This window comes from Pipistrellus kuhlii, unplaced genomic scaffold, assembly GCF_014108245.1.
Source record: "Pipistrellus kuhlii isolate mPipKuh1 unplaced genomic scaffold, mPipKuh1.p scaffold_m20_p_1, whole genome shotgun sequence".
Classification (NCBI taxonomy): Eukaryota; Metazoa; Chordata; class Mammalia; order Chiroptera; family Vespertilionidae; genus Pipistrellus; species Pipistrellus kuhlii.
In genome coordinates, this window is record NW_023425404.1 from 113656165 (window position 1) to 113676821 (window position 20657).

Sequence of the window (20657 nt, forward strand, 5' to 3'; positions counted from 1 at the left end):
GCTTTACTCACCAATGACCTGATTGCATACATATAAAGTCAAATATAATCTACTTTTTAAATGCTACCCCCCAAAAAAGTAACTTTTGGTGAGGTTACCAGAATCAAGTCAGGAAATAAAAATTTTAGTACATACAATGTATAAAATCCCCATACGTGGACTTATCCATACAATGAAATACCACTCCACATTAAAAAGAATGAACTACTAAAACAACAACATGGCTGGATCTCAAAAACAATATACTTAAGAAGCCAGACACTCAAGGTTACATATCATACAATTCTATTTATATCACATTCTAGAACAGGAAGAACTAAACCCAAAGGGGCAGGAGGCAGATTGGTGGTTTCATTGGACTGAAGGTTGGGGGATTGATTGCAAAGAGTAATGACGGGATTTTCTAGGCAGATTAAAAAAAAAAAATGGTTATCTCTCTTTTTAGTGGTGGTGACTTTGGTGTATACATTTGTCAAAACTCATTGACCTGAGCATTTAAAATGATACCCAACTTAGGATGGATCAACTTACAATTTTTAAACTTTACCGTGGTGTGTAAGCAATACACAGTCAGTAGGAATATTTTGAATTTTGATCCTTTCTGGGCTAGTTAGCCTCTGCAATCCTGAGGGTAAATAACTGATAAATCTATAGCATAATCATTGTGCCATATGATTTTATCCAATGTTAGTATTCTAAGAACCTTTAAGGTAGGCTAGGCTAAGCTATGATGTTCCGTAGTCTAGGTGTATTAAATGCATTTTCAACTTATGATAGGTTTATGAGGGCCTAACCCCTGGGAAAGTAAGGAGCATCTGTATTTTACTGTTTTTAAAGTAAACAATGGAATGAGGTGTGCTGTTGTTTTGTTTTTGTTTTGTTTTGTTTTTAAGTTAATGGAAATGGAGGTGCCACTGCTAAACCAAAATAAACATAATGACTTGAAGTGCTGATGACTAATTTATTGGAAGCATTTAAGAGAGAAGTGTTGATCCACATGCTGCCTTCAGCACCTTTTCACACAAGGCTGGGGCGGAGGCCCGAGACAATGGCAAGAGCACCTGGCAGGGGTGGGGGTGGGGTGCGAAGGAGCAGGACTGGAAGAGAGTGGAGAGAGAACCTGAGTGTGTGTTTGCTCCTTCATGGTTAATGGCCTGTTGTGCACCTGCCAGCCAGTGTGCTGCTGACAATGCCCAGGAAATGCCGGTCCGCCCTCTGGCTGGCTCCCGGAAGCCCCTCTTTCTGGGAAGGAGGGTCGTGCAGCCCAGAGCTCCAGGCAAGTGTCTCCCTCCCTCCATCCATAACTTGAATATGATCTGACCGTGTTACCAGCTGAATAATTGGAATATTACATGAATTTGTGTTCTGATATGTCTGCGGGTTTCTCAGAAACATTATTTGCAGAGTCATTCACACAGCAAATATGCATTAGGCACCTCCCATGTGCCTAACCTTAGTGGAGCTTGTCCGTGAGATTTATTTATGCAAGAGTCACAGAGGACCGCGCCGCACTGCACCGCTCATGGCGCAGGGGCATTCTCTGTCCATTCAGGGGCCCTTCCCTTAGACCACGAGGCACAGCCTCGGTGGCACATCAGAATCACCTGAGGACTTTTAAAAATTCTTGTTGCTGAGGCTGCACCTCTCTGGGGGGCGGGAGGGTGGGTGGACCCAGGCATCAGTCACTGTTAGACACAATCATCTTCTTATTTGTCCCTTCCCATACATATTGCCATGTGACACATGGCACTGAATGCCATTTTGATAGTAGGTAGTGTTGCCATGTAAATATATTTCACAACTGCAGTTAGAGCAAGGCAGAGCATTAGAATGAGGCCAAACCATCTCTGAGCCCCTGGGCCACCCTCTATTTCTTTCACCCAGGAAAGAGGTTTTAGATCTCCACTGTCTGTTATTACCAGCCATGGTGCTCCATTCATGCACTCAGCCACCCTTTATGAAATGCCTGCGATGTGCCATGCACTGTGTCCTGGAGGCTCTATGGAGAACAGAAATGAGCCAGGTGATGGCACTCGCATGTGCAGAGTCCCTGTGGCAGAGAGGAGCTTGGCCAATCAGGAGCACTGAGAGGGGATGTGTGTGCCAGCCTCATGCAGCGTGAGGAGGAGGAGCTGTGGCCGCAGAGAGCATGGGAGGGAGCCGCCTGCCATGCATTGTCTCCAGACGTGGTGACTTTCAGCAATGCACTGATTGACACTTTCCAACGACATTGAAAAGACATTGCCAGCCAAAGCAGTCTGAGAGCATGGTCGTGAGTCATATAGGGGAGGTGACCTAGGAGTGGCACAGTTGTATCTGGTTCCCTCCCAGACAAAACCGCAGGCCCTGACCAGGGTTATGGTCCTGATAGCAGGAGCTGGTGTGTACTGAAAGCCAGGGTTGTGCCAGGTACTGTGCTGTCAGCGCTGGATTGCTTCTTTGAATCTACATTACCAGCCTATGAGATTTAACTATTACTACGCCTTTTTGTGGATGATAATTAACGTGGCCGCAGTTACATGGCTACTACTAAGTGATAAAACTAGACATTGAACCCAAACAATGTCTCTCTCTCTCTCTCTCTCTCTCTCTCTCTCTCTCTCTCTCTGGATGGCCAGTTGGTCACAGTGCTGTACTGATGCTGGAACATGGTGGTGGCTCTGCTTATGGCTCTTGTTGAGTTGATTTCTATTTATTCAGAGAAAATAGAAGCCAGGATGAGGGTTCATACAGGTGTGACATGGTCAGGTGGCATTTCCCTCAATTTGCAGACAATGGACAGTTGACAAAGACACCTTTGCTCCTACACAGCAGTCGTAGGACAGCCCGCACAAGCAGAAAACAGAGGGAACGAAATGGACATTTCAGGGGAACGTTAGGTATAACGTAGTGACTGCTTTTGAGGCTGGTTGAATGAATTGACTTGCCTATGAGCTGTCAGAAATTTCCTTGCCTGGGGAGCACTTAGAACCTTCTTGGAAACAGGACTCAAGTGTTTAACTAGATTATTGTGAAGCCTGGATGCAAACTCACACACCCTGTACTCTGTGAGAAGAAACAAGGGTGCCCTAGAAAGTATATGGAAAAATTACATGGAAATTGGTCTGATGCACACAAGCAGCCTGTGTATAACCCAGGAAAATAACTAAATTGCCAAGAGCCTTGGGTTGGTCTGGAATCATTATCATTATGATAATGATTATCAACACCATGTTGTAACAGTCTGTGTCTGGTACATGAACCCCTGTAAAAAAGAGGTACACGATTCTCTTTTAGTAGGTATCCTGAAATAGTCCATAGCCAAATCGATATTTGTTGAGTACCTGTTCTAATCCTAAGCAGGATCTCATTTAATGCTCAGACTAGCCCTGCCAACGGAAGTGAATCCCCATCCTTAGAGATAAGAAAACGGAGACCAAGACAGGCCAAGTAACATGCCCAGCATCTCACAGTAGCCTGGGAGAAGGCTTAGGGTTTCTGATCCAAACTCCGCTTGGCTCCAGACCTAGTGTTCTTGGCTGCTCTCTATAAAAACGTGTCAATGAGAGTTCATGCCCATTGTCCATGATGCATTGACCAGAGTAACGAAAGGATCCTATTTTTTTGCAGACTCAGACATGAAAGTCTGATTGTCAGTTGGCTGCTGAAATTCAGATGTTGGCTGAAGAAGCAACATTATATGCAGCCTTTGGTCTTCCCCTTTTTCATTGAAATCAAGCAAGATTCAGCTGCGGCTGTTTATCCTCACCCGCCTCGGAAGCCTGCCAGGCCCTCACCGCGTGTCAGGCAGGCAGAGCCGATGGAGGTTGATTTCTTTTGTCCCACAGCTGCAGAACCAGGAGCTGCTGAGGGCCATGATGAAGAAGGCTGAGCTGGAAATCAGCGGCAGGGTGAGTGAAATGATGAAGAGGCTGGAGGACCCTGTGCAGCGCCAGCGCGTGCTGGTGGAGCAAGAGAGACAGAAGTACCTGCATGAAGAGGAGAAGATCGTCAAGAAGTTATGGTGAGTGCCCCTCGCTTGTTGCCTGTGTAGCTGTTGAACCGGAAAAGGAAGCCTGACTTTGCCAAGGAGGAGGCCCTTCCTAGATGGCCTTCTCCCCCTCTCCCTTTATTGAGCACCTACTATGTGCAAGCTAGAGTTCTGTGGCTCTGGCTGTCCATGGACTCTTGGCGCCCCCCGGCCCAGGCCCACGGAATTCAGCAATCCTCAGGTACCGGAGCTGGTCTCTTTAAGGGAGGGAACATCACACACTTCTGTAGGGCTCAGTCAGCAACATGGAATTAAAAGGAGCAAATGGCAAAACCCAGTGATGAACGGGGAGTCTGCATTTAAACTCAGTAAATCAAAACTAATTGTCAAAATAGCACAGCGCTGAAATTACCTTCCTATTATTCAACTGCAGTTAGAGTCACAAAAGAAGGATTTAAATGTAAAGTGTGTCTGATCCGGAGGAGAGATGCTTCCTTGAAAGTTCCCAGTCTTCCTTGAGGTTCTTATTGAAAACATCGATCAAGCCCCTCCATTGAAGTGAGCAGGTTTATTACTCCCCAGTCATTGGGGCAGGCACATCTTTTATGTTAATGCACGTCTTGTTATGCAATGGAGATTTATCACAGAACTATTTCGCCTCATAATATAATGAATAGTAATTGCTGCGGTTCTCCTAGTGCTGATAATTCTCTTGCTTCTTGGAGAGCTTAAACCCTCCAAATTGGGATCGTAAGGGAGCAACTTCCGAATTCTCTGTCTGACCAGAACCCCAAAGGCTCCATGACAGAAAGCGCTGTGCTCTGTCTGTCTCCTGTTGGATATTTGGGCTGCAGCTTATCTCGCCTCAGATGCCAACCCAGTGGGTCTGGGTGAAATTAGAGTGTCACTCTCAGTAACAGTCTGAGGAAAAAAACTGTTTCAGTTATTATTTTCAAAGAAATCAATTTTGACCACTGTTCATCGCCATCTCAAAATATTGTGTTTAGCTCATACATTTATAGGTAGTTAACCTCTCACCATGAAGCAGTAAGGCTATTATTTGTCTGAAATGATTTTGGCCCAACTGTTTAAAAGTAGGCCTCAGGGTTTTTCTTGAAAACTTCTTTTAAAATATATAGCCTTTTTATATTTCATGGATTTTCTAAATACATTATGAAAAGTAATTGTCCTCCTTTCAAATTTTGTATTTGTTGGTTAGCCGAGATAATTCTTGCTTCTTGACTAAAATGAGGCATCTTTGATCTCAATATTATCCTGAGACTAAGAGGCCAGCATGGGAATGAGATACGCAGGGGAGCGGAACCAACATGTCATGAGAGGACTTCCCCAGTGGCTTTGTGGGGCGGCCAATCATGAATAGGTTGTGCACAAGCCACTGGAGGAAATTCAGTCTGGCAAAACAGGACATAGGAGTATGTGTGTAGCACAAAACAGGTGGTTTACCGGTGCCAGGTTAGCCTCTATAAAGGCTTCGAGCTCCGGGAACCAGGGAGACTTGGCCTGAAATTATTCTTCCTGTGCCTCCAAGACAAGCACAGCACAGTAGGGCTTCACAAAGGTGTGTTACACTGAACTGAAATGGTCTTGAGGACTGGTGAGATTTCATCAGTGGAGGGGGACCCCCAAGTAGAGGAACCCTACAACCAGTAAGTCTTAGGACCAGGAAGGCACAGGACATCCTTGGAAAATTAGAGTACTCCAGGTGGGTGGAGCGTGGATACAAGATCCTAATCATGTCTCGTGTTTGGGTCATGCTATTTCTGTTTGCGTGGTGCCTCCCCATATCTAGACCATGCTCACGCCCAGTATGCCTGCATGATGTCTGTTTGTTCTGTGTTTACCGAGATTGGAAGATCACGTAACTGGGTTTCTGGCTTTTCAAGAAAGTTGCTGGGTCCAACCCCTGGTTCAAGATTTCTCAGGATGGAGCTTAGGACTGTGCGTTTTACAAAGATACAGGGGAGATTCTGAATCATCTTCCCATTTGGGAGTTCCTGCCTGGCCTGATGTCACCGAAGCTTTTTTGATCAAGAAAGGAACAGATTCTGACTGTATTTCAGGTGGATCCCTCTGTCCATCGCATGCAGGGCTGACAGAGGGAGAAAGAAATTGTCTAAGACAAGGATTGGTCGCCAAACGGTGGTCCGAGGACCCCTGGTGGTCTGTGAGGTCCGAAAGGTATGCGGCCGCTGGTCTAAGAAATCATATTGGGACTGACTTGAACAGTCCACACAAAAGTCAGTAAGAGCTGAGTCAAGTAGTAGAAATAGGAATGAGAAAATGAATGCAAACGGGATTGGATGGATCAGAGTGGTTACAAAAGACAGCTGGAAATTTCAACTCTGGAACCTTAGGAGAACAGTTGCACCTCTCCCTCCTCCTTTCCTGCCCCTCCCCCCTCTCTTCCTTTCCTTCCTCCTCCTCCCCACCTCTCCCCTTGCGCACGCAGACACACACACACATTCTCGCACTCACGCACTCACATATTTCTCTATGTTTTATGATCAATATAGGGAAAACTGACATGTAAGGCCCAACTGTGCTGGGCCTTTACAGTATTTATAAGCACCTGGAGCAAAGTTATAAAATCCAAGAGTCACATTGTGTGGAAGAGATTCAATTAGGATTTTAGGCTGACTGGTCAGATGACAGCTCCTTAGAGTATTAATTGCAACTTGGCCGGCTGCAGGATTGTTAATGGAACCACGATAACATTTGGGTCTCAGCTCTTCCATCAAAGCTTAGGAGGACTGGGCAGCGTGTCCAATCTGTTAGGTTATGAAGTGGAAAAGGACGTTTCCTCACATATTTAGAACTCTTATGAGAGATGGCACACATTCTCTCCACCTCGGGTGCAGGAGCTGTGGGACCGTTCCCGTGGGTTCACGTAAGCTGGGTGTCTGTCCCTGGTTTGTGAATGTGGACAGTGAGGAGATGGCTTTGCATTTCGGTTCTGAAGTTGCATCATCTTATCTGAAGGGATCATCAGCACTGTTGGCCCATTTTCCATAACAGAATGAAAGACATCAGCAAGAACTCCACCCCGCTTCTCGGAGGTGGACGAATCTGCTGCTTGCCCCATGGTCCTTGTGGAACCATGCGCCATCCTGCCTGAATCGCTCTCACAACTGTGGTGCCATCCATCACTTCAACCACTCATCCACCTGGTGGGAGGGTCTTGGTGGGCCACCTTTTTGCAAATACTGCCTTCCTTTTTTCTTCCTGCTGCTGCCTGCTCCACAGGACTCCACCGCATAACAGCTTCACAGCTGTTCACTTACTGCCACCCAGTGGCTCTTCATCTCAGAGTGCTTTCCCTATTTCTATAAATGGGGTGGGGGGTAGATTTACAGGCAAACAAATGATACAAATGTGGCTTAGGAGGGATTATTAATGTTCCCTGGTGACATGAGGCTTTTTTTGTTTGTTTTTGAAGTGAAAGGCCTTAACTTAATTCTTTTGGAGCTGGCAGTACCCTAAGGTGTGTGTGCACATATGAGGGTGAGTGAGTGTGGATTGTGTGTGTGTGTGTGTGTGTGTGTGTGTGTGTGAGAGAGAGAGAGAGAGAGAGAGAGAGAGAGAGAGACAGAGAGAGATAGAGATAGAGATGGATAATAAGGTCTGGATCATTTCTTCTCTTTGTAGTTTGGAAAGGAAAGGCAGTCTTTATTGATGGGACGATCAGTATAAACCAGAGGTTGAATCAGGGCACGTTTGTTCCCCTCCCCCAAGGACATCTAATGCCCAGAGACATTCTTGTTTGTCACAGATGGGGGAAGTGCTCCTGGCACTCCGTGCACAGAAACAGGGGTGCTGCCAAACACCCTCAAATGCCCAGGACAGGCCCCACTACAGAGAATTGTCTGGTCCCAAAGGTCAAGTGCCAAATTGAGAAGAAGCCTGATCTGGGCTCTCATTTTACTCCACTACAGCATATTCTCTCTCTCTCTCTCTCTCTCTCTCTCTCTCTCTCGCTCTCTCGCTCTCTCGCTCTCTCGCTCTCTCGCTCTCTCGCTCTCTCGCTCTCTTGCTCTCTCTCCCCTTTCTCTCTTTCTCTCTCTCTTTCTCTATCTCCCTAACCCCTCTTCTCTTCTCTTCTCTTCTCTTCTCTTCTCTTCTCTTCTCTTCTCTTCTCTTCTCTTCTCTTCTTTCTCTCTCTCTCTCTTCCTCCCTTCCTCCCTCCCTCCCTCCTTCCCTCCCTCCGTCCCTTCCTCTCCTTCTCTCTCTCTTTCTCTATCTCCCTACCCCCCCTCTCCTTCTCTCTCCCCTCCCCCCCCCCCTTCTCTCTATTGTCACAAAGTGCACACATCCCCCTTCGTTGGCATCAGCGCCACTGAAGATGAAGAGTGGGTCCTTTGTCAGCCCGCTGCCACCTTCCCCGTGGCCGCCCTGGGCCACTCCACAGACAGGCCTGGGTGAACTTGCCTGCACTGCGCTAACATGTGCTCCCGCCGTCTGGGTGGCAGGCAGGTGGCTGGGACACAGGGCACAGCGGGAGCCCAGGTGAGCCCGGGCCCTGCGCCTGTGCTTTGTCAGCCCTCGGTGTTCACACTCTGTGGTCTGCTTGCACCCCTCCTCCCCCACAGTGAGCTGGAGGACCTGGTGAAAGACCTGAAGAAGGACTCTGCATCAGCCAGCCGAATGGTCACCTTAAAAGACGTGGAAGATGGGGCGTTCCTCCTGCGACAAGTGGGGGAAGCGGTAGCTTCCCTGAAAGGTGAGCTTCCTCGGGGTTATGGAAGCCTGTCCCACAGGGAGGGCTTTGCTCACTCACTCACTTCCTCATGCCCCGGCCCACCCAGCACCTCCAGGGGTCAGGCTCGGGACCCAGGCCTTCCTGTCTTCTTGACGCTTCTCCTGTAGTGGGCGCTGTCAGATTTAGGGCTACAGGATAATACCATTCCTCATGGACTCTTACAACAACCGGCACCTGTGCCAAGTTCCTTAAACACAACCCCAAGGGACAGTTCGCCTCAGCCCAAGTTCACAGACGAGAAAGAAGGCCCGGGTTATCTTGAACCCATCTGTCCACCCACTTCTCCCTGAAGATGTGTGAACAGCACTGTGGCTGGGGAACCCCACGCGCTGCGCCCTATCCAGGGTCGGGTGCGGGGTGGGGGCTTGCTGTTCTGTTTCTCCCACCGCTCACCCTCTGCTCTCGGCGGCAGGAGAGTTCCCGACCTTACAGAACAAGATGCGAGCCATCCTGCGGGTGGAGGTGGAGGCCGTGCGCTTCCTGAAGGAGGAGCCGCACCGGCTGGACTGCCTCCTGCAGAGAGTGCGGAGCATGACCGACACCCTGACCCTGCTGCGGAGGTGACTGCTGTGGGCAGGCAGAGGGCCGGGCAGGGGGGTGCGGGGTTGCGGGGAGGGTTGAGGGCCTATGGTTTGGACTCCCAGGCTTCCTCTGTGCTCCCGGGACCTGGGACATGGCACATCTTACTCCCCGTGCCCTGAGGAGAAGCCACACTCCCTTCCCACGTGGAGCTTCCGTTGTGCGCGTGGCTTGGAGTCCTGAGCCTTCAGCAGGGCCTGCTGCATCCGGCACATGCGTGGGCTTGCCATTCACTAGTCAACTCAGTCAGCATTTTAAGAAAATTATCTGAAGAATGGATCAAAATATATTAGCCTCCTTCACTGCAGGGGCATAGATGACTTTCGGTTCAAAGAAAATGAACGGAAATAAAGCCTTTCTTGAGTTTCCTGCTCCAAGAGCACCTGAGGTGTTGATCCGATCTGGAAAAGAGAAACAAACCCCGTTGCGTGGTACAGCCAGTCACCCTTGCCTGCCCGTAAAAGAGGGTCACAGCAGAAGAAAAACTAAACTAAATCACCGAGTCACCCAGGACTTCCCTTGAGAAGAAAATTCCTATACTCACATAGAAAGTGCTGACACAGGCAGGATTGTGTTGCCAGAAGCACCTTTATACATGCCGTCTCATGTATGCTGTCTTGGGTGACAATTAGATCTCTCTCTTCTCAGCACACTCAAAACAATAGCTCATGTCACTGAGCACTTCCTATGTACCAGGCACTGAACTAAGCCTTTGTAAGTATTAGCTCACTCTCCTAACTTGCAACCCTATGTGGCAGGCATTCTCATTCCCATTGTCTAGGGAGAATCTGAGCTTTGAGGAAGTTCACTGGAAGTCAGAGGTGGGGCTGGGAGAGGAACTGATAGGTTGACTCCAGCAAGCAGAGTTGGTTCTGATCTCACACCCAGGCAGTCAGTAATGTTTGGACAGTCTGCCTGTCCAGCCTGTCCCTATTATATAGTCCTATATAATAAAAGGCTAATATGCAAATAGATCGAATGGCAGAATGACTGGTCACCATGATGCACACTGACCTCCAGAGGCAGATGCTCAACACAGGAGCTGCTCCCTGGTGTTCAGTGCGCTCCCACAGGGGAGCGCCGCTCAGCCAGAAGCCCAGAAGCCGGGCTCACGGGCCTAAGCCATCAGTCAGACATCCCCAAGGACTCCCAGACTGCAAGAGGTCACAGCCCGGGCTGAGAGACATACCTCCTCACCCGCACAAATTTCGTGCACCAGGCCTCTAATATGATAATAAAAACAAACAGGAACTCTGTCCTTATAAAACTTCCTCTCTTTCATGGGAAGTAGACACAACTACCAAAACTAAACCAGTTTCCAACAGTGGCAGTCCCTGCATTTTCTGTTTTTAATAGAACCAGGAAATTGTAGAGACATTACCCTTCAGCTCTTAGGCCAGATTTGAGAGCAGGTCACAGACAGAAGGAACAAATTAGACAGCTTCTTGGGAGAATTTTAGTCATTAACTGTAACCATGTGATCAGATTTATAAGATAAATAAATGTGCAGCTGACTTTCAGCTAAATTATTATTAACCATTGGAACAAGTGAGATTTTTCTAGTAACAGTGACCTTAAGAAAAGGTCACCTTTGAGATTCAAGCATCGCCTGCATAAGTTCCCGAAGGAATTCTGAAATTCAGCAGTGGCTTCCTGCAGAGACCACCTCTGACTGAGTATAGAAGAAATTGTACCTGAGTCACATCTTCTCCTAGGTCCTCTCAGTTGCCAGAGTGAACCTTTTCTTCCAGCAGGATAAAAATCTGGTAAAAGAATTCTTCATTTAGCTCTTCCCTAAATGTGGTAACCCATCTGCAAAGCCCAGAACAAGCCACCCTTATTAAGTGGAAACAGATAGCGGCTGGCAGACACCACTGCCCCTTCTCCCTTCTCTCCCCGTAAAACAATGAAAACAAAGTGTTAGAGCCAGCACAGAGGAGGGAGCCCAGTGCTTGCCTTATTTCCAGAGAACCAAGTTCTAAAAACGATGGGATGTGTATTTTGAATGTTATAGGACTTTTTGCCCCATAAGTGCTCAGTGGTCAGAATGACAAACCCAGGTAAGTTACTTTTAAAATAAAAATAAAAGAAATCTTAGCTGCCATCCGGCTGCCCATCAAAAGTGTTCACACTATTCATTGGTGTTGGTGTCTGGCATGTGGAATGTGCTGTATCCGGCACTGGGGAGACACCGTGAGGAAGACAGGACGTGCCTGTGTCCTGATGCCATGGCCGGGGAGATAACGCAGGTGACAGTCACAGTCAGAGCAACTCAGCAGCACAGGAAGATGCAGAAATGTTTTGATATGTGTTGCCTTTGAGGAGCTAGAAAGGAAAACCAAACACAGCTGCCCACTAGGCACTTAGGAATGTGGACTGAAGTTCAGGAGGGAGAGACAGAGGGGTGTCCCTGCCTAGCTGGTAGGGGAGGAGGAAGGAGGGAGGAGGAAGGGGAGAGAGATTTAGAGTCAGAAGCAGCCTTCGTGAAGATGATTATTTGAAGTAGAAGACATGGCTACGGTAGAGTGAGAGGGAAAGGAGGGAAGAGGTCCAGGGGCATCCTTGGGGCTGAGGGACAGGGTAGGGAAACTAAGTAGCAAAAGGAACAGCCACGTGAGTAGCAGGGCAGTCTCAGAATATAGTCTTTTTTTTTTTTTTTTTCAAATCAAAAAGCATTTCAGGAAGAAGGGAAAGAGACTAATCAAAAATTACAGGTCAGGCCAAAACCGGTTTGGCTCAGTGGTAGAGTGTCGGTCTACTGACTGAAAGGTCCCAGGTTCGATTCCGGTCAAGGGCATGTACCTTGGTTGCGGGCACATCCCCAGTAGGGGGTGTGCAAGAGGCAGCTGGTCGATGTTTCTCTCTCATCGACTTTTCTAGCTCTCTATCTCTCCCTTCCTCTCTGTAAAAAATCAATAAAATATATTTTTTAAAAATTACAGGTCAGGTACAAGTCTCACATTGTCTCACATACTAGTATATAACTTTACACTGAGCCAAACAACCACCCTAGGGAAGACATAATCAGCTGTTGGCATTATCACGTTCTATGGAAAAGTATCTGAGACTCAAAAAGGTGACGTCCCTGGCAATATGGCAGTAGAACATGGCAGAACTGATGTTCAGACCCAGGTCTGTCTGACCCCAACGCCATGTCTTTCTCGCTGCACCATGGGTGTCAGTGGACAAAGAGCATCACATGACCCCAAAAGCAGAAGAGGATGAGGACTAACCCAGCTGCTCGATTTGGTGTCTTGGTGATCTTGCAGAAATCTTGGCCCAGTCCCGACAAGGAAGCCAGCTTATACCAGGAATAGTGAGCAGAAGGCATTAGAACATAGACTGCCCTCCTGAGCCATTTGAAGTGAAAGGAGCAGCATCTGGGGTGTCAGGAAGCGTTGGGGATCAGAACTACATCTGTGAGGGCTCTCCAGGCCGGGGCCAGCTGGAGGAGAATCATGTGACCACTTCATGCCACCTCCACCCAAAGCAGTGATGGAATTGTGTGTCAGGGCACAGCAGGGAAGTGGACAGAGCAAAGCAGGCCACCACCTGAGGATATGGCGGAGAAAGCAGCTGCCAGAGATAAGTAGGAGGAAATTTACTTCGTTGGGAAGTAGCTATGGAAACCCTCAACCCTGAGCTGCTACTCTGAGTGTTAGAATGTTTTAATTTTGCAACAAAATCTTGCCTGGCTTTGGGATGGCACCGCATTCACTTGCACCATAATAATAAAATGAGCCGAAACCGGTTTGGCTCAGTGGATAGAACGTCGGTCTGCAGACTCAAGGGTCTCAGGTTTAATTCCGGTGAAGGGCATGTACCTTGGTTGCGGGCACATCCCCAGTAGGGGGTGTGCAGGAGGCAGCTGTTTGATGTTTCTTTCTCATCAATGTTTCTAGCTCTCTCTCCCTCTCCCTTCCTCTCTGTAAATAATCAATAAAATATATATATTTTAAAAAATAGTAATAATAAAACGAAAGTCACCCATTTTCATAGCTATGCATGCTTCCTCCTAGACATGTCACCGATGGGCTCTTGAAAGGGACAGATGCAGCCGAGGCCGCACAGTATGTGGCCATGGAGAAGGCCACCGCCGCAGAAGTCCTGGCGTCCCAGCCCCTCCACGGCGCAGCAGTCCCTCGAGACGTGAAGTCGGAAGTGGTGCCCTTGACGGTTCACCATGTACAGAGCTCTCCTGTGGTCACCCAGCCCTCCCAGCTCTCCTCCGCCCCACCCAACCCTGCCCAGCACCCGACCAGCCCTTCGGCTGTCACACAGGAAGTGGCCTCAGCTTCCCAGTCATCACAGGCAACTCAGTCCCCGCAGGCGCCCATGAATGGCTCCTCCATGCAGAACTTGTTCATTGAGGAAATCCACAGTGTGAGTGCCAGGAACAGGGCGGTGTCTATTGAGGTAGAGTCCTATAATACTTCCATTTTTTGTAGCCCCATAGAGGAGTGTAACTCATAGTCCTAACCCTTGAAGAATTTACAGCCTGGCTGTAGAGATAGCACATGCATGTACCTGATTTACATTTTTTGTGAAACTGTGTTTATATTTTCTATATATAGTAGAGGCCTGCTGCACAAAATTTGTGCATAAGGGGGTCCCCTCTGCCCAGCTTCACCCTGTCCAATCTGAGACCCCTCAGGGGATGTCCGACTGCCGGTTTAGGCCCAATCCCCGGGATAGGGCCTAAACCGGCAGTCGGATATCCCTCTCACAATCCTGGGCTGCTGGCTCCTAATTGCTCACCTGCCTGCCTGGTCACCCCTTACTGCTTCCCCCCTACCCACCCCCACACCACTGGCCTGATCGCCCCTCATTGCCTCTATATGCTGGCCTAATCACCCCTAACTGCCCCTCCAACTGCCTCTCCCCCTACCAGCCAGATTGCCCCCAGCTGCCCCCTCCCTGCAAGCCTGGTTGCTTCTAACTGCCCCCCCAACCTGGTTACCCCCAGCGGCCCCCCACTGACCTGGTTGCTCCTCACACGTCCGCCCTCCCCCCACCCCCTCCCACCCCACTGGCCTGATTGTCCCACACTGGTTGCCCCACACATCCTGCTGTTCAGTTGTTTGGTCGTCCCACACTAACCCCCGTACCAACCTGGTCATAAGCAGCCATCTTATGATGGTGTGATGGTCAATTTGCATGTTACCCTTATTATATAAAATATGATGTCCCAAGAAATGTATGCACACTTTGAGTGATTATAAAATCAGTGTTTATTAACATATAGTTCATTTTCAATTTTTAAAAGAATCTACAGAAATGAGTAACATTTTGTCAATGCCTGTTTTCAAACTAATGATCATTCTTGCCCAAGCACTGCTGATAACGCAAAGCAATAGAACTGCAAACATCAAGAATCATTTCATGTGGTATTTGTGTGCCCTCAATTCAACTGTTGCTGGTTTTGTACTATAAACAGGTCATCTAAGTAATCTCACCCCCAACTTGCCCGTTTTTCTAAGTAAGAAAATGTGCTATATGGCTCACTGGATTCTTTGCTCCCAGTGAGTGTTTATTTGGTATTTATTTCTATTTGTTTGAACATCTCTACAATGAAAACTCAATTTAGAAAACAAAAACTTGGTTATGGATACTTACCTGGGATAGTGTACTGTTGGTAGAAGTATTTGGTAAGTGCTCAGTCATCATTTAATGACTGAATATGATTTCTGAGCTTGCTGCAATAGGAATGAGTGTAGCCCATTTAGCTGTAGAAGAGGCAGCAGGCAGCAGATTGGTCTGATTTGCCAGGTGCTCCTCAGCACACAACCCAGAGCGTTATTTTGCTAAAACTTTAACTGTGTTACATCCCCTCCCACCCAACAGGAAATCTCTAAACAATTAATGAGCTTTTCCCTCTGTTTTTAACAACTTTCTTCACCTGCTCTTTTCCTTCAGCAAGCAGAAAGGAAGTGGGAAGAGAAAAGACAAAACCTGGACCACTATAATGGGAAGGAGTTTGAGAAGCTCCTGGAAGAAGCTCAGGCCAATATCATGAAGTCAATTCCAAACCTAGAGATGCCCCTGAAGCCCAAGGGTGACGCCCCCGGAGACAGGCTGGAGCTCTCCGGTAAGGTCTGACCGCTGCGCCGGCTGCCCTGGGCCAGGAGGGGCCGAGCTCTCACAATCTCCCAGGTGTCCCTTGGGCCTCCCTGCTGCTTTGAAACCGTAACCATAGCCATAGTAGGGAAGCTGTTCTATGTTAGGATGCTAGAACAATGCCCAGCAAGGAACTTTTAGATTTCCCAGCTTCTACATTTCCTGTGAATTCATGACACTTCCCAGCACCAGCTGGGAGAGTGTGAGGCGTGCATTCAAAGCAGGAGTTATTCATAGGCTGCGGGAGAGAAGTGCCAGCTTTTATGGGCTCCCAGGGGGAGAGTAGCTTGTAAGATGAAATCGTATTTTTTAAATCAAAATTATTAAATTATAAATTTAACCAACTGAACTATGGAAGTTAAGCCTCAATATGTCAGTAGTAATATAAAATAACTTTAAAAAAAAATCTCAGCCTACGAAGCGATTACAAGCCTTGTGCTTTATTCTGATATTAAAATTATATGACATCTACCCTGGCCAGCTGGCTCAGTTGGTTGGAGTTCCATCCCATACACCAAAAGACTGAGGGTTTGATTCCTTGGTCAGAGCACTTACAGAAGGCAACCAATCGGTATTTCTCTCTCAAATCAATGTTTCTCTCCCTAAAAAAAAAAAAAAAATCAATAAAAATCCTAGGATGAGGATTAAAAAAAAAAAAAGTTATGTGACATCATTGTTTATTTGTGGCCCCAATGTGTCATACTCAATGAATGAGATCTCATCCAGCAACTAAAATTAATTTGAAATGGAATCACCATCTTAACTTATCAAGGAAATTTATAACTGTAACACTCCAGGTTTTCATTCCACAAAGCTGCTCTAAAACTCCTCACTGAAAGTCTCCCCCTCACTCTGTGCTAAGAAGCGTTTTTCACTCCTTCCCTACCTGCCAGTTCTGAGAGGCCTGGCTAGGCCCTGGAGGTTCAGCCATGCAGACCAGAGAGGAGAGGGCCCTGGGAGGGGCAGGTCTGCTCTCACCACCCTGGCATTTCTCCCAAAGTTCCCATGGAGAATTTTTAATGGATAATATGATCTACCTCTTTGTATCTCTCTCTTTCCTAATTCACTCTTCCCACTATTAGTTTTTGTCATAGAGTCTCCTCTGATGTTTTAAAATTACAAATAAGTTATAAATTTAGAATGAGATGTTAGAGAGGAGGAAGGGAGTAGGAACTGGATGAATGACAGTGAGGAGATTAGCCAAAGAACATGTATGGATAATCCATAGACACAGACAACAGTGTGGTGATGGCCAGAGGGGAGGGGGGTGGACTGGGTGGAGGTGGGCAAAGGGGGGATAATGGGGACATCCATAATAGTGTCAACAATAAAAATAAAGTAAAAAAAGAAAGAAAAGAAAAGAAAAATGTTATATGTTTAGAATGATAAATAAATTTTAATTGTTCCTTCTCCTGGTTATATTATACAACAAAAATACTAACATTACATTTTACTAACCTCATTTGGGATTTTTATTCTTTCAGATTAAAAAAAAAAGTTTGCATAAATTTTATTTTTAATTACTCCCCAGAGTATCTTCACTCAGTTAAAGTGTTCTTACTGTTGTTGCTTTCTTTTTTAACACGTGGCCTGGTTTCTTGTCAGAAAGAGTCTACTGATGTCCAGGCCACTAGAGGTGGGTGAGGGTATCATCCATTCTCTGTAAACTTTGATTTCTATTATTTTTCTTTATTTGTCATGAATATTATTGCTTTTATTTTTATCTACTAATGGGGTAAAATTGTAAGCTTAGGGTTTTAAAAAATCATTTGTATTTCCTTTTGGGTGAATTGTCTGCCTGTATATACAATGGGGAAGGATGGATAGCTCCCAAAAATATGAATGGAAAATTTGGGCGATGGTGGCCTCAGTCAATGGTAAAGCAAAAGTATTCACAAAGACAGATGTTTAAAAACATCAAGGAAGACTTTATTCAAGACTCTTGCAAAGGAGGAGAGAGACTGACTCAGCTCTGGGTGTAGCAGGCAGGATTCCTGCGAAAGGCAGGCTCAGGGCTTAGATATCAGGGTGGGGAATGAAGAACTTCTCAGGTATCAAGAATGGGAGATTCTTGCTAACTGGATTCTTTGCTAAAGCTTGGCTCAGCAGATCAAGGTCAGGGCTAGTAAGAAGGTCAGGGCTAGTGAGAAGAGGGCTAAGAGGAGCTTCAATGAGTTGCTCAAAGAGGGAGTCTGTCATCACACCGGAGGGGAGAGAACTAGGTGGGCCAGCATGTGCTGAGGCATGTGGCCCGCCGACCTCGAGTTTGACATGCTTGCAAGAGGGACCCAACCTGGAGGTAACCATCCCGAGGCCAGGCTGTGGCATAAGAGCCAGCGAGCCCTGATGCTGCAGGGCCCTGTAACCAACCCAGCACCCTCGTGCATGAGACAGGAACTGTCCACCATGAATAATCACTGGCATGTCTCCCTCATGATTTCCCAAGTCTGTCACAACTTTTTTTTTTTTAAATACATTTTTATTGATTTCAGAGAGGAAAGAAGAGGGACAGAGAGAGAAAAAACATCAATTGTGAGAGAGAATCATTGATCGTCTGCCTCCTGCCTACCCCACACTGGGGATTGAGCCCACAACCTGGCATGTGCCCTGACGGGAAATCAAACCCTGACCTCCTGGTTCATAGGTTGATGCTCAACCACTGAGCCACCAGTCGGGCAAGTCTTGGGAACGCGTCAGACATTCTAAGAACTCTCTGCTCAGAAAAGACAAACACTCCAGTCCCTAGAGAGGGTTGGGAAAAGCCCACTACAAGCATTGACCCTGAATTTCTGGTTCTATCACATTAGTGAGCTGCTGGGCAGAGTGTTTGCAAAGGGCTGGAGTGGGGAAGGTTGGTGAAGGGCTTTGCAATGAGCCTCTTTCTGAGCATTTTCCTGGGGAAAGCCAAGTAGATAGCAATACTCATTTATAATCCTCTCTGTACTGCATCTGCTGTCTCTGTTCTTTAGTAGAGAGCCTTTTTCAAGCCCATAACCATGATCAAAGCCTCCACTTTCCCCGTGATTTTGTCCTTTGTTCCCATGTGCTCCCCGGTTTCCCTCTGCCCTCTCCTTGGCCATATTCTACTCTAACATACCCCTGCCCAGTGCCTCCTCTGAAGGCTGTTTTTCGCCTGGGAGTTGGGGGCTTTGGAGGCCAAGCAGGATTCTGCATTTGCCTTTAGGTCTGATCACTCATCCCTCCAAGGTAGCTTTTTTTGTTTAATATTTATCATAAGCCAGTAAGCACTGTGCTTTATGTATTATAGTAATCCTCAGGGCACCCCAATGGAGAAGCGCTTGTTATAATACTCATTTCAGATGAGAAAACCAAGGCAGAGAGGGGTTAATTAGCTTGTGAAAGGTCCTTCCAGGATTACAAGTCAGTTTGGCTGCAGGGTTTTTACCATTAATTTTTGCACTAATATAGAGAAAATTTTGCATCAGAACATCTCAAGGTTATAGGAATACACCAGACTCTTGAGCGTCATTTTGAAAGGAGATGATTGTGCGGTGGCCCATTGTTTTACAGAAGACTCTCCAAGCTCCGAGCAGGACTTGGACAGGTTGGGGGGCAGGTCCCCACCTCCTCCTCCCCCGCCCCCGAGACGGAGCTATCTGCCAGGATCCGGGCTCACCACCACCAGGACTGGCGAAGTGGTCTACCCCAGCAGGAAGGAGAACACCATCACTAAGGTGAGATGGGTTAAGGCCTGGCAAACTGGTCACTGGGTTCATATGATTCCCTTAGATAAGGTCATGTCTGCTCTCATTTAGAACATAAAAAGTACTGAGGGAGAGAATCAAATAAAACTAGATGGGCAGGAATACCACCGATGGAAAAACATCAGCCAGTGCTACTAGACTAGATGCAGCAAATCTGTTATCCTTACTTGACTTTTAGCTGTAATGATGTGAAATGCAAATCATAAGCTACTTGCCCAGCAGGTCATCATGAGATTGAAAGTAAGGGTAGCAGAGGGAATCAAAAGAAAGACCACCTTACAAAGATAACTGGGATGAGCTAACATGGTTGAGAAAGTCCATACAGAGAAATGCTTAATAAGCTTTAGCTTGCACAGAACTTGGCATGTTTTATCTTTTACTAGAGGCCCAGTGCACAAAATTCATACACGGAGAGGTGTGATCCTCAGCCTAGCCTGCACCCTCTTCAATCCGGGACCCCTTGAGGGATGTCCGACTGCCTCTCACAATCCAGGACTGGTGGCTCCCAACTGCTCACCTGCCTGCCTTCCTGATTGCCCCTAACCACTCTGCCTGCCAGCCTGATCACCCCCCTACCACTCCTCTGCCAGCCTGATTGCCACTAACTGCCCTGCTTTGCAGGCTTGGTCATCCCTAATTGCCCTCCCCTGCAGACCTGGTCTCCCCCCCCCACCCTCGACTCAACTGCCTTCCTTTGTAGGCCTTGTTCCCCCCAACTGCTCTCCCCTACAGGCCTAGTGTCCCCCCCCCCCCCAAACTGCCTTTCCCTGCAGGCCCGGTCATCCCCAACTTCCCTCCTCTGTCAGCCTGGCCACCCCTAACTGCCCTCCCCTGCAGGCCTGATCACCCACAACTGCCCTCCCTTACAGGCCTGGTCCCTCCCAACTGCCCTCCCCTGCTAGCCATCTTGTGGTGGGCATCTTGTGTCCACAGGTTGGCAGGATCTTTGACCACATGGGGGCAGCCATCTTGTGTGTTGGAGTGATGGTCAATTTGCATATTACTTTTTTATTAGATAGGATAGAGGCCTGGTGCATGGGGGTAAGGGGGCAACTGGTTTGCCCTGGAGGGTGTCCTGGATCAGGGTGGGGGTTCTCTTGGGACATGGGGTGGCCTGGATGAGGGGCCTGTGGTGGTTTGCAGGCCAGCCACACATACCCCAAGTGACCCCAGCAGAGGCCCTGGTATCTGGATTTATTTATCCTCTATAATTGAAACTTTGTAGCCTTGAGCGGAGGCCAGGGTGGGGAAGGAAACTTGGCTTCCTCCATTGCCAGGGGGAAACCCAAGCCTCCTGCTCTCTAGCTCCATGGCTGCTGCCATTTTTGTTGGGTTAATTTGCATACTCGTTCCTGATTGACTGGTAGGCGTGGCTTGTGGATGTAGTGGAGGTACTGTCAATTTGCATGTTTCTCTTTTATTAGACAGTATGTTCAATGTAAAATTCAAGTTTCAAGGAGAGATAGTATAGCAGGACCTTTCTTACAGG

General features: G+C 47.5%; 1 protein-coding gene across 1 annotated transcript in view; it reads left to right on the top strand.

The window, feature by feature from the left end:
* Positions 1 to 20657, top strand: part of KIAA1217 (KIAA1217 ortholog) — a 296834-nt gene that overhangs the window by 263848 nt on the left and 12329 nt on the right. The window contains 6 exon segments of the mRNA XM_045588070.1: positions 3828 to 4003; positions 8578 to 8708; positions 9160 to 9307; positions 13346 to 13742; positions 15243 to 15414; positions 18975 to 19138. Of these exon segments, the coding sequence (XP_045444026.1) occupies positions 3828 to 4003; positions 8578 to 8708; positions 9160 to 9307; positions 13346 to 13742; positions 15243 to 15414; positions 18975 to 19138 (1188 nt within the window).